This window comes from Quercus lobata, chromosome 2 (genome assembly GCF_001633185.2).
Source record: "Quercus lobata isolate SW786 chromosome 2, ValleyOak3.0 Primary Assembly, whole genome shotgun sequence".
Taxonomy (NCBI): domain Eukaryota; kingdom Viridiplantae; phylum Streptophyta; class Magnoliopsida; order Fagales; family Fagaceae; genus Quercus; species Quercus lobata.
The window spans coordinates 51420094-51434703 of record NC_044905.1 but is presented as its reverse complement, the minus strand read 5'-3'; the positions used below and the strand labels follow the sequence as shown (position 1 = coordinate 51434703).

Here is a 14610-nt window from a genome sequence, read left to right as displayed (position 1 = left end):
ATAAAAAAACAAAAATAGTAAATGTTGATAATAATGAAGAAAATGTCTATGAAAAAATAATTTTGCAAGATACTGAACATGATGATAACATTGACTTAGACGGAGTTAATTAGATAAGATGATTAAAAAATATTATATTTTGGTTCATATATTATGTATTATCACTTCTGAGTTTAATCAATTTGAACGCGCATGTTATAAACATACGTTAATTTGACTTATTTAGTTAGCTTTGTTAAATATTATTGCATAAGTAATGATTAAATTGGTATTTAATTGAATATATTTTGAATTTATAATAAGTATACCTTTTATATATGTATATCTATAATTATTTTATAATTTTATTAGATGTTTGTGTATCTTACGATACACGATACATAAAAATTAAAAATTGATTTACGATTTGACAACTATGGCGGGGAGGGAAAAAAATTTGGGTTTACATACCTAGATGTGACATGATTTTAAGGGGTCTAGGGGGTAAAATAGTAACTGGAGGGTTTTTACAATCCCAATATTAATGCTCTTAAGGCAAAAAAAAAAAAAAAAAAAAAAAAAAAAAAAAAAAAAAAAAAAAAAAACTACCTACCATGTCTACTCTCTCTAATTGGGCAATAGGCATACTACCATGGCAAAATTTGGAAGATAATATATTTTTATATTAATTATTTTAAATTGAGATCCTTTTAGAGTTATTTCAGATATTCACATTAAATTTCTTAAATTTTTTCTCTATTTTAGAATTTATTAAAATTTTTCTCTATTTTAGGATAAAAGTTTTATTTTTTCTTATTTTAGTTAATCATAGTTCAAAACACCTAATCAAAATTTTTATTCTAAATCTTATTTTATTTAAATATTTTTCATTTTTTCATTTTTTTATTTCTCACACTTTTCAAATTCCTTATTCTAAATCCCATTTTATTCAAATATTATTTATTTTTCATTTTTGTTTATTTCTCCCATTTTTCAAAACACTACTTTTCTTTGTTCAGTTACCAAAAAATAACAAATAATAAAATACTAGTTTGAGCTTAGAATCTTCCCTTTAAAAAAAGGAAAAAAAAAAAATCACACATTGATATTAGTTGTCATTTTCTAATATTTTCAAAAGAGATCTCTAGAATTTAAATTATCCTCCTCCCGTTATTAATTTAAAAATAAAAAATAAAAATTCCACTTCTAAAAAACATGAAAAAGTAAAAAACAAAAAAAAAAGAAAAAAGAAAAAAAACAAGTAAAACAACACATTAGAGTATTTTCAGAAAACACAAAAAAACAAAAAACAGAGTTTTCACATTAAAAAGTTGAAAGCTTCCTCCGCTAAGATCGCACTCCAACACATTATCCATTTTTATTAGTAAAAAAGTCAGTCAGATCTCATTATCTCTCTCTGATTTAAAAAAAAAAAAAAAAAGCAAGGGGCCAAAATCATAATAAAAGTTATAGAATAAGAATAAAAATAAAAGCCCACAACATGGCTTTGAACCCCGGAAAGTTCTACACTCACCGCACATTTGACGGTAGTCATACAATATTAAAAAAAGAACAGTCAATAAACTCTAGAACTGTTTTATGTTTTCAAAAACTGTTGCATTTTCTATTATTATTGTTGTTATTGGTTTGTGTTTTAAGAAAGTGGGTTTTGTAGAATTGAGGAGTAGAAGAAGAAGAAGAAGAAGGAGAGAGGTGATGGCGCCAGTGGTGAAGTTGGCTGGGGTTAATGAAGAGTTGCAGAAGATTTTGGAAGCTAACATGGACCAAGTACCAGCCAGAATGCGCGCTCGTGAGGCCTTCAAGGGTATTCAGCTTCGGATTGATCACATCTTGTTCAAGGTTTCTTCTTTTTTCGTTTTTCTGTTCCATTGGTTTACTCTCAAAACTGGGCGTTTGTTATATTATTGAAATGTTTCAGTTCTGATATACATGGCTGAATACAAAGTAAAAACGAGTTCAATATTTTAAAACTACTTTTATTTCTGTATCCGGTTTATGTGTATATATATGTTGGGTCATTCTATGATGTTATTTAATATGTATACTTAATCTTAACAGTTAACATTGGATATTGTTTTATTTAATATGTATTTTATAATAATTATGTAAATTTGTATGGTAGAATTCTTCTATGTATGTGTCTGTGTGAATGTAAAATTTAAAACTGGCATTAGGAATATATTTGAGTCCAATTTTCAGCTGGTAATTTTTTTTTTTTTTTTACAAGTTACTATAGTGAAAACAGTTTTAACCGGTTATGTTGTTGTTATCTGGGCCGGTTCAATGACATGCCAAACACCCTTCTTTGAAACCATATTTGTCTGTGTGTGTGAGGGTTTATTGCTTTAGAGTGAATAAAATGGTCTAACTGTTCGAGTTAACTCATATACATGTGTGAGCTTGGGTGTGTTCTTTTATTGTTTTATTGAATGAAATTGTGCAGCCTGATTCAATGCATATATATGTGTGTGTGTGTGTGTGTGTGTGTGTTTGAATTGGTTTGTTGCTTTAATGAATCCAATGGTTCAAGCTATCTTTTGTTGAAGTTATTGCTTTCAAATTGTCTTTCAATTGCTTTGGTTTGTTGAATTGGTGAATCAATTACGCATGTCTTTTATTATTCTATGTGAAACCACTTGCATTCACCTTCTAGAAAAGATGAACTTAAGATAGTTGTGGTTTGAAACTGTCTTTTTTATATAATTTAATTAGTATTCTTATACAAATATACAAATTTACTTTTGAATTTTATTTGTTTACTGCATTAATGAGTCAATTTGTGTTTTATCTCTATTGTCTGGTTGTCTATGTATTTGTGTCTTTTTGTGTGCCTCTACTCTTTGGGGAGGTTAACTGAAATTAAAAGTTGAATTGGTTTATTTAATGGTAAAATTGATGATTTTTGTGATTGGAAGTTCCTAAAGCTGTGTGATTCATTGTCCATAATGGCAACTGAGGGATAATAGCTGAAAGGGAATTCAGTATTAAGACTATTCAGGAAATTGCTTTTGTTTTTTATGGCAATTAGTTTTTGGTGGAATTCATTTGTAATTACTAGCTATTTTCAAATTGCTTCATTCTTTCCATTGCAAATCCACACACGCACACACAATGAACTTCATGCATTTTTTGTGCCTGTAACACATTTTAAAATGCATCAATTTACTCTAACAAATATTTGGGACAGACCATTCTATCCTGGAGACTATGGCTAATGGGTATGGGCTGATAAACAAACTTTAGTGTACTGTTTACCCTCATTCAATTTTTTAATGGGTAATATTGATTACTTTATTTTTTTGTGTTGCAGATACCATCTGATGGAGTAAAAATGAAGGAGGTAAGAACTTTAGAATCAAGATTTTTCATCTATGAAATCTGTTTCTTTTTGGTCAAATTTTATTTCTAGGGAGGCTTTGATGTGTGAAATGGAGTTGCTTAATGCGTCATAAGTTGAATGTTTTGTTTTACTTATGGTATCTGAAGCGAACAAACAATGTCATTACATAATTTACATCTCATAAGTGCAACTTGAGAACTTCCCATTGGCAAGCCTTTGTTGATATGATTTGCTTAAATGCTACGGTAATGTTAATGGGCTGAGTTTTGTTGCAGTGGAGAAAGGGTGATGTGAAATGCACCTGTTCTTAAAACTCCAGCTGCCAGTTGTGGAAATTTTTTTGCTTATGCAGCTTAAAAACGCTTATTATATGTTCAGAAAACCATTGCTTTTTCCTTGTCCCCTGCACGGGTGAAGCGGGGGAAGGGGAGGGTTTTCTAAAAACTGTCATTTGAGTATAAATGATCTCCAACATTCATTCTAGCTCAAATTGCAATTAAGAGAAACATTAGAGTCCTTGACTCTCTTCTTATCCTTAAATGGGGCGTCTTCTTTCCTGTTAGATTGGGGCAGTGCAGCTTCATTCCTGTTGATCACTTTAGATGCTAAAACTTAGTTCTCGTGAAAATATATTTTTTCACTCAGCAATTTACTTTTATTAATTTATTACTAGCTGTTAAAGGTGCCAAAGTTATCTACAAACTAATTAATAACCACAGGAAACTTGAATTTATCTTAAAAATCACGGAAATTGGAAAGTGATTTCGCCCCTCTCCATTGTTTTTTAAGTCGTCATTTAATCCTTCTTAGGTGGCAGTGAAAGAGGTTTCTTACAAATTGTCATTTATAATGCTACTGTAAATTGTTTTTAATTCGTGTCTTGATCTGTATAGTTTTATTTACAGTGTATATATTTCTATCCTTTTTCATTAAGGATGATAATTTGTTATTCTTGTACAGTCATATGAAGTGAACACTAGAGGATTGAAAATTTTCTCAAAAAGTTGGCTTCCAGCCACCTCTCACCCCAAAGCAATGGTGTACTATTGTCATGGTTATGGAGATACCTGCACATTTTTCTGTGAAGGCATGGAGCTTTGTTTTCTTTTTTCTTTTTGGTTGAATAAACTGAAGACAATTAGCTCATGTAAGTAGTTGTAGTGACCAACTTGTGATAATGGAACTTAGTTATTGATGTGGTAATGGCATTCTTAACAGGAATTGCAAGAAAATTGGTATCATCTGGATATGGAGTTTTTGCAATGGATTACCCAGGATTCGGTCTTTCAGAAGGTCTCCACTGCTATATCCCCAGCTTTGACATGCTTGTTGATGATGTAATTGAGCAATACTCCAAAATCAAAGGTAAAGCTAACGTGTTTCACACTATCATGTCATTTTTGTTGAACCTTTCTGCAACAACCTTAAATAGTGACGTTCTTTTTTCCTTTCTTTTATCTTGTAGTGAAAGATTTTTTTTTTTTTTTTTAAGTAAGTAATTTTGTAGAGAAATAATATTACTAGGTTTACTGTTTACCTACATGGAAAGCTGTTTAATTTCTTTGTCTTCTCAATGAGTGTTTTTTTTAAGGTTTCTAGGAAGTACATTATTGCATTTCAGTGACTGCTTGTTGTTTTTCTCCCCCTTTAGCTGTACTCTGTCGACATGGGTGTCATCCTTCATTGTAAGCACAATCTGTCTGGTGTAGCTACTCCCAGAAACAAAAATAATGGAGTCATGGCTACATATTTGTCTTATGAAATGTACTATAAGACAAATAGCAAGCACTAAACACATGCTCCCACATGCACAAACACTGAAACACATGCTCACACATATATTTGTTTTTTAGTTTGTGGAAGAAAATTGCTAGTAAAACAGTCACCAAAGTATGTGTAAATTTTGACATGAATATGCTTAGCAGTCCTCCATGCTTTTATTTTAGAAGAAGACAGTTTCTTTTATGTCTCATTGTTTGATGTGGTGTATTTGGAAGGAAAGAAATAGTAGGTGCTTTGAAGATAGTGAGTGTTCTATGCTTTATCTCAAGTTATTATTTTTTAGAACCTTATTGGACTGGTTCTCAGTGTGGAGAAACCAACCCTTTTCTTCAATTTTGGATTTACTTGATTTATGTAACTTTTGTATTTGATATGCACACCCCTATATACTCCCTGTGTACCTGGGTGTCTCTTTTTTGATATCAATAAATCTTTATTACTTATCAAAAAAAAAAAAGTGTTGTGCTTTCAAGTGTAGGACATCCTTTTCTGGGCATAAGTATTCTTCAAATCATAGGAATATACCAGTAGACCTCCTGCTTAGCTTCTTGTAGACTCATCGATTTTCATCCTTGGTAAGAGTTTTTCATGCGTACTTGGGTTCTTACATCTATAAATTTTGTTATTTATCAACAAAATAAATATAGTTTTTCACGTGGCCTTAATGAAAATTGCTGTTGAGATTTCAAAGCAATCCCTGTAGCTTGTGGTATACTGTTTGTAATTAGAAGCAAAGTTGAAATCACTCTATTGCCAAAGAGTCAAAATCTGCAAATAGGGAAACACATTTAGCTATATTGGAAATTTGGAAAGAAATTGTAAGGGGTTTACCTTTTGTTCCTAATGCCTTTGAATGTTGGTTATCATGACAAAACTTAATTTCTTAATAACCGTGTGCAGAATGGCTGTTCTTGGCTGCCAGTTTTCAATCTACTTTTTTGACTCTTTGCTGCAATGTTTCTTTGAATTTTCTCTTGGCTGGTTTAGCTTCCTTTGCTCCCCAACCATGATGGTAATTTAAAGAATTATTTTCTATTATGAGATCTTAATAATTAAAAAATTCTTCATCCAGTTGAATTAGTTGAAAGTTTTTGAATTTTTTTCCCCTTTATAACTTTGGATTTTATTTCTTCTAAGTTTCAACCCAAGTGGATCCCTCACATATATATCTCTTAGAGGCTAGATGCTCAAACCATATTGACCTCTAAAGAGTGTATTTTCTGTGAATAGATTTTCTGTTCTAGAGTTCCTCTAGATCAAAATGCACTTGCATGAACTTTAATTTATGACTAATTACAGGGCTTATATTATAAATATGTTTCAAAATTTCTTTTCCCATGTGCACACTGTTCTTAAAGAGAGGCTAAATTTGATTAAACTTGTTTTTGTGTTGTGAATTTTCTTCCTCCATATGGAATAATTCCTTTGATGTGGCAGGCATAAGCTAGGCAGTTCTCCTTGATAGCTTTCTTTGCTTATATGGTGTAGGAGAAACAACTGGATTTTAAAGTTGACAGTGTCATTTGCTAATCAAACAAAGTTGACAGTGTCATTTACTGCAAGTCTGACAAGCCATTGATTTGCTCATTTGGAAGCAAGAGTATCATCTATTGCAATCACTGAAACCATGACATTTGATGACTTTGCATCTTGTGTTAATCTCTCTTTCTCAGAATTTGTTATTAAATACATTATGTAAAATTTCTCACTAAATGATCTGTATATAACTTATCATATTGTACTTAACATATTTATTTTCTCCTGTGAAAGTATCAAAATGAAAATGGTGTCATATACTAGCTTGTTCACATTATTTGGTTAAATTTGAATTGCAGAGAGCCCTGAATTCTGTACTATCCCAAGCTTCCTCTTTGGTCAGTCTTTGGGTGGAGCTGTAGCTTTGAAAATGCACCTAAAACAACCTAATGAATGGGATGGTGCTGTTCTTGTTGCGCCTATGTGCAAAGTACTCCTCTGAACCTAAGTTAGAAACCGTTTTAGTTGACCTTATATTAACTGAAATTGTTTTGTTTAGATTGCAGATAACATGGTACCCCCATGGTTACTCAAGCAAATCCTGATTGGTGTGGCTAATTTTCTTCCCACAATTAAGTTAGTTCCACAAAAGGATTTGGCTGAAGCAGCATTTAGAGACGTGAAATATAGAGAGCTGGTTTGTCTCTTTTTATGCAATTAGATAATTCCATGGATTTAAAATATAAGATGTTTATGTTGTATGCTTTTAGCAAAGACTAATGATGTTGATTGCTTCAGTTCTCTGTAATGTGGGCATCTTATTCTCAGTGAAATGTTAACTGCCTTTTTGTACTAGTCCACCTGTTCTTACAATGGACGCTTTTAGCTAAAATGTTTTTAATATTTCTCTAAATGCAGACAGCTTATAACATTATTGCTTACAAGGATAAACCTCGCTTGCGTACTGCAGTGGAGATGCTCAAAACCACTCAAGAGATAGAACATCGATTGGAAGATGTATGCTCATTCCCTGACTTCTCTCTGTTACATTTATCAGAAAGTTGAATTAACTGTGCCTTTGTCTTCAACATCTGCTCAGAATGGATCCTAATCAGTCTGTTCTGTGTGCCTCTTTTCCCAATACTTTTGAGTTTTAACAGTCATTATTTCCTTATCTTTCTTTCTGCATGCATTAAATATCTTATCAGTTTTCTTTAGGGGCCTATCTAGCTGGCTGAAATCTGTTATAAATTAAAGCTGTTACATTATTCGTGGCCTCTCTGAAATTTCCTGGATTCATTCCAAATAAGATTTAAATATATAAATGTCCAATAAAAGAGGACACTCACTATTTATAAAAGCTTAACCTATTCAAAGCATAGAAATTAGTTAATTTCCAATTCGCTATACCATTCTGAAGTTTAAAATGTCAGTTTGCCTAATTTGGTTGACTGATTCCATCCTCTTTAACATTCCATCAACTGACATGAGGATAAGTTACCAAGTCTGAAGTCTTGCATAGGCTACACTTTATATATCTCATGGTATATTCATCTGGTGCAAATGGGATTATATAGAGCAAGATAGTGTATGCTTTTTCAAGATCTTTGTCTTTAAATGCACTTCATGAGGAAGTCCTACAGATCTGAGTTATAGGAACAAGCAATTTACCAGAGAAAAAAAAATCACTAGATTACATGTTGGCAAATATGACTTTGGGTTTATTTGAGAAGTAGTTTGTTTTACCTGGATTTTTCTGTCAACATTAGAATAGTTTTATGAAAAGTATTTGGAACTATAATTATATTTAGACTCATAATTACCATAATTACAGGTCTCTTTGCCGTTATTGATCTTGCATGGAGAGGCAGATATTGTAACTGATCCGTCTGTGAGCAAGGCCTTGTACGAGAAAGCAAGAAGTTCAGACAAGAAGCTTAACCTTTATAAGGATGCCTGCCATTCTCTTCTTGAGGGTGAGCCAGATGAAATGATAATTCAAGTTTTTAATGATATAATTTCTTGGCTTGATGAGCACTGTATAAAAAATACTTCCCAGTGATCATGTGTCTCCTTACATTTTTTTTTTGTTGCAAATTTAGTTTTATTTTTTTGAGGAAGCTTGATAATCATTGAAAAAGAAAAAGGCTTCTGTTGCATGTACAAGCAATGCTGTCTAGGTGTCTAGTCCATTGCATTTTGAAAATTAATAACTGTACTAATGCAGACAATTTGGGTAAATTTATAGCAATTTGATACAAAAATTTATCTTGTGTATTAGAATGGGCTGGTCTTTTGGATCTTGAATTTCTCTTTTTATTGGCAAGTGGTGAAATGAGATGATTAATTTTTAAATTTAGCTGTTGTTTTAATTACCATTTCTTCTGCTACATATATGGTGGAAGATTTCCCTGGAAAGTGATGGAAGGAAAAGAAAAATGTTAAAACTCCCTTCTTATTAAGATGAACTCACTGGGTGATCTTGAAGACAAATTGATTTTGAAATGGAAAATTTAGCGTAATTCTTGCAATCAAATGGTTGGAATAATCAAGTCCAACTAAAATTTTGATGATTGTGAATCAAGAAGAATGAATGAGATATATTAGATACTTGCCCACGATACTTAAAAAAGAAGAAGAAAAAGCTAACACAGTTAAAGTAGTGTTTGGCAAGTCTACTAGTTGGAGAGAGAATTTTAATAAAATAAATACATCTTGAATAAATACAGTATGCAGAGAAGTAGAGTTTAGTGTTTTGTTGATGTAGCTTTTGGCTATGCCATGAAGAACTATACTAGAGAGGCAAACGTTAATTTTGACTTTGACAATCAAGCTGTGCAATACTAGTCCAGCCCTTGCTGTAAGTTGTGGCTCCATCTTGAACCATGAAAGCTTGGTACCATACTAGAGAGGCAAACGTTAATTTTGACTTTGAAAATCAAGCTGTGCAATACTAGTCCAACCCTGGCTGTAAGTTGTGACTCCATCTTGAACCATGAAAGCTTGGTACCATATAGAGAAGACCAAGCATTACATGCCTTAATTCCAAATCATAATTCCTTTTAATTGTTTATGTTTGAGAAAGTCTTCATTGAAATAGGAAGGGTTGACGAAGACGAACCATTCCATAGGTTGAGTGGGCGCCAACTTATTTGAACTTAACCAATATAATCAATGCTCATAAGTATTTAGTATTTTGGACTTGTGACTACTAATTTAATACGATGAACAAGATAGTGGCATATTGGCTATGATTCTCTTATAAGGTTTCTCTCAATTTTTTGAAAACGATTAGAACCAGAAAGAGGTGGTCCTAATCCTTATTATGATGCAAAAAAAGAAAAAAAAAAAAAAAGTAACATGGTGTGTGAGATTTTCAAACCAATTTTGTGTGTAACTGTGACTGCTTCTCACTTTTTCAGGCAATACATTGTTTGATTTGGTTAATTTACTTCTCAAGTTTGGGTGGGGATTAGGTCCTCTAAATGACTTATTCCATTCTATCAACTTCTTTAGGAGCCACTACCTAATGAGACCAGTAATAAGTCTAAGGGCACCAACCAATTTCACATCAAATTTCACAATCGTCAAGGTGACAGTTTGCGATTGGTGTATTATAAAAGTGATGTTAATGGTAGTTCAGTGTAAAGGTAATGTATCACTGAAAGCTCAAATAGCGTGAAACACTATAACGTGTTTAGACCCCCAATTTTAAACTTACGGCTAAATTGTTTTTACTCTAACTTATCTAAGTGCAGAACAAGAGTAAATGATATGCAATAACTGAAACTACTCTCTAAGCCATAACCACAAGCAAAAAACAACAATAATAAAACTTAAAGAGTAAGAGAAGAGAGATGTAAATACAAGATAACACTGAGACGTGTTATTGAAGAGGAAACTAAAGAACTCGGCGAAAAACCTCTCCGTGGCCCTCCAAGTTGAAATCTATCCACTAGTGAATAAAGTTAGAGTACACAAATATAAAAAAGACCTTCTAAATCTAATCTACTTGTGGACACAAGGGGGGAGTCACCACTTAGTTTTTGCAATGGTCTAGGAACCATATATATAGTGTCCTCTCGAGGAAGGACCTTTGATCTTACTACCAGAGTATGAGTTTGGAGTTTAGGTACGCTCTTGGGAAGGTGTTAGGCACCCAAGATTGCCCAACCTAAGGTTGGCCTCCCATCATTGCGTCTTATGTCTTAACTCTATAAAAAAGTATTTAAATACTTGTATTCTAGACTCACACACACACACAATAACATGCATCTAACAAACAACATGACATCTTTAACCCTAAACAAGCATACTTATCTATCCACAAAGCAAAAGAGAGCCAAACACACAAAAGAAACCCTTACACTCATCTAACATGCGAAAACCCTATCATACATCTAAACAAGGTAGCAACCCTAAATATGGCAACAAGCATATCATCAAACAATAAAAAAAACAAAGCATTAACACGTTAGAAACCCTAATCATACATCTAAGCATGTTTCATCATATCAATCAAAATAAACCCAAAACGTAAATGCATGGACGTTTCTAATGTATGACTTACCCTTTACTTACCTTGCAGCAACAGAGCACCTATGGCATCAATGCATAGAAATGTGAATGAATGGCATGGCATCAAAGCAAGGAAACAAAACAAATCCTAATCTAAACATGTGATAACAAACAAGCATGTGAAAGAGGTAAACAGGAACCTATAAAGCCTAAAACATGTGAAAAAGAGGCTAAACAGAACAAACATGTGAAGGCAGAAACAAAAACAAACAAAAATTTGGGGTTTTTGGGCAACGATATCATGCATGCTAGAATAGGATTGCATACGCATAATCAAGCCTGTGTGTGCAGGCAAGATTATGCGTACGCAAGTCCTTGCTCAGAAAATCTAAAAACGTAGAAAACAGAGCACAAACAAGAAAAACCTAATTCTAACACCCTAGCATGCTTAGAACCTAAGCAAACATGCATAAACATAAACCAAACCGAAAACAAGATTAAAACAAGAAAAGAAAGACAAAAAATAAAAGAAAGCTAGAAAGAATACCTTAAAGCAAAAAGCCCCTAGGCTTGATTTTTGACTGTTTCCCTCAGTCAAATCTATTCACTAACAAATAAGAAAGTGATTAGCAATGTTAAACTAAAAGGATTGGGGCCATAAAAGGTCCTAATCAAATAAAATTGACTTAAGGGTGTTTTGTGAAAAATTCCATTTTCATTCACTATTTTCTAGTGAATCTTGGGTTTTTCCTGTGGGAATTTTGTATGTTTTGAAAATGTATCATATAAGGCTTTTTATAGTTGAGAAAATGGGGTTTGAAACGGCTTCCAGATGATGTGGAATTCATTCCAAACCTCAGCCATTATTGCAGAAAATTTGCATTTCTTATGCTTCTGAAACCTTAATTGCATACGTAAAAATGTGCCTGGGTACGCATGCTCCCGCTTACGCAGGACATGACCCAAGTACATAGGCCAAGGGCCATTTTGGTCATTCTATTTCCAAAAATATATTTTTTACTCATTTAAAAGGTTATATTTTCCATTTTAATACTCCTCAAGTTAATTTGATATCTGATTGGGCTTAAAACTGGCCTTGGGCATTTTAGTTTGAGCATCATTGGGGAACAGGGGCCTGAGTCGTAAGGGGTACAAAATGCGAGGTCTACACTACCCAACGTACTTGAACCCTCCAAGTTCCAACTACCAACTGGCTTCACGGAGCCAATGTCTTCACTAGTTATCCGGATCCCGCGATTAGCTCCAAATTGCATCCACCAACCAATGGCTTCCTCCAATACTTCCCACATGTACCAAAACTTCTCTCAACACTCAGATTGGGTAAGATAAGTGTTTGGATTAAGAACCTCTCAAGGATGTGTAAATGGAGAGGTAAGAGTAGAGGAAAACTTAAGAGAAATAGTGTAGATGATTATGGGATTACAATCTCTAACTCTCAAGTGTATAGCTAGGGTTTTCTCTCTCAAAAGTTCCTTGGAAAACTCCTTACAATTTCGTGGGTAATGTGGGCTTATATAGTATTGGTAAATGAATGAGAAAAAGCACACTTAAAAAGTTCTGGCAGTGGGTTTTGCGGGTCACTCACGACTTGGCTTGAGTTGCGAAATGACTTGCGAAATCCAACCTGGCATGAGATTGTTTAGATTCCAACATGTGATTCTCATGTGGCCTTTCGCAGGTTGTCAGTCGTGAGCCAATCGCGAATTCACCTTCTTCATAGATCTTCACCAAACTCTTACACTCAACCCTTACATTAAATCTCACAAAAAACACTGGGAAACAATTGAACAAAATTATAATAAAATTTGACAAGGAATTAAAGCCAACATAAAACATAGTTGTAAATCACAACTTTACAATTACAGATCACAATCTATTACCTCAACAAATTGTGAATGTTTTGAAATTATTGTTTCGGTAGCATTTGTTAAACAGGAACATATGTATAAAGTTGCAAGAACTTAGAACCTAGTCCTAACTTTTTCAGTTGGAACTTTCTTTAGTGGTGGTTCACAGTTATTGGTTCAAGCCAGAAATTGCCCTCCCAATTTTTATCGCTATTGAGAAACTAAGTTTATGTTTGTTAATAGTTTTTATTTTCTATTTTCAAAAACTTATTTTTGGGAATATAAAGAAAAAACAATTTTATTGTATTTTTGAAATAAAAAACATGTTTGGTTAGTTGAAATTAAAAAGATAGTTTTTTGAAGAAAAAGATAGAAAATACTAAAATATGTTGTTATTAGGATTTGAACTTTAATTCTAACTTATTAAATAAGACAGATTCATTAAATTAAATGCTTGTTTTCATTGACTTTTGAAAATTAGAAACTAAAAACAGTCTTTTGCATATTTTTAGTTTCCTTCACGAATTGAGTTTTGAGAACAATTTTTGTTTTCTGTCCATTTTGACAGTAGCGGCTCTAGAAATTTTGTTTAGGAGGGTCATTAAAATTTTTTAATAAAAAAAGAACTTGAATATATTGAGTTACCGACAAAAAAAATAAATAAATTAATACATAAAGTTTTACAATTTCCTTCTATAAGTATTCAAATTTTGAATTGTTATATGATAGTTCATTATAAGTATCTATTGCCAATGTGGGTAGTTATGAGTCTAAAATCATTTTATTTTGTTAAGTTTATCTAACATTTTTATTTTTATGCAGTTTTTATTATCTATTTGTTATTGTTTTTATAGAAATATTTTAAACTAAATGACTAAACTAAACTCATTGGCTTTGGATTAATTATTGACACACACAACTACACTCATTCATACATAAACTTATACACTAGTTCTACTTAACCAATCAAATGCTTGGACAATCACTAATTCTACGATTTTTTTTTCTTGAATTTTACTAGCTTTATAACAAAAAGTTATTATAATATGATTACAATACACACACATGTAACAAACCATCTCTATTTCCTAATTATTAAATTATATAAATTTATATTATATTGTACACACAAACATCCACACACATCATAATTCACACAAATAACATTATAATAAAAAGTAATACACACAATCAATATTACACATATTCACACACATAATATAAATTTATAAAAAACAGTGACACTATTCACAAACACTTACTTTTTATTCTTAGAGTTGGAAATACTTGTAATAAGGGTGTGTAAAATTTAAGTCAGGGTGTGCAAAAATATTTTTAAGAAAAAATTATAGTATTAAGCTAAAAAAAAAAAATATTTTTTATAAAAAATTTTTTTTGGAAGTCAGGGGGTTCATTTGAATCCCCTGAGAATAGTGTAGCGCCGCCCCTGCATTTTGGGTTTTCAAAAAGGTTTTTTAGTTTCAAAAATTAAAAAATTATTTTTGGAAACAAAAACTAAGAGGAAAAACCAATTACCAAATATACCCTAAAGATCTTATCCATAAAAAAGAGCTAATTTTGAATGAACTCTAAGCTTTAACTTAGATAAAAAGAGAGTGATTTTGA

At 32.1% G+C, this 14610-nt stretch overlaps 1 protein-coding gene across 2 annotated transcripts; it reads left to right on the top strand.

Annotated features, from left to right (window-relative positions):
* Positions 1-1395: 1395 nt before the first annotated feature.
* On the top strand, positions 1396-8878 carry LOC115975799 (caffeoylshikimate esterase). 2 transcript variants are annotated; one of them, XM_031096783.1, is made up of 9 exons: positions 1396-1526; positions 1655-1839; positions 3311-3340; positions 4301-4427; positions 4559-4705; positions 6958-7088; positions 7158-7295; positions 7517-7615; positions 8433-8878. In XM_031096783.1, exons 1-9 carry the CDS (start codon positions 1481-1483, stop codon positions 8658-8660), a joined length of 1131 nt encoding a protein of 376 aa, XP_030952643.1. In that variant the 5' UTR covers positions 1396-1480; the 3' UTR covers positions 8661-8878. The 2 variants fall into 2 exon arrangements, with proteins under 2 accessions (XP_030952643.1, XP_030952642.1); XM_031096782.1 differs by having other exon boundaries at positions 1500-1839.
* Positions 8879-14610: the final 5732 nt, after the last annotated feature.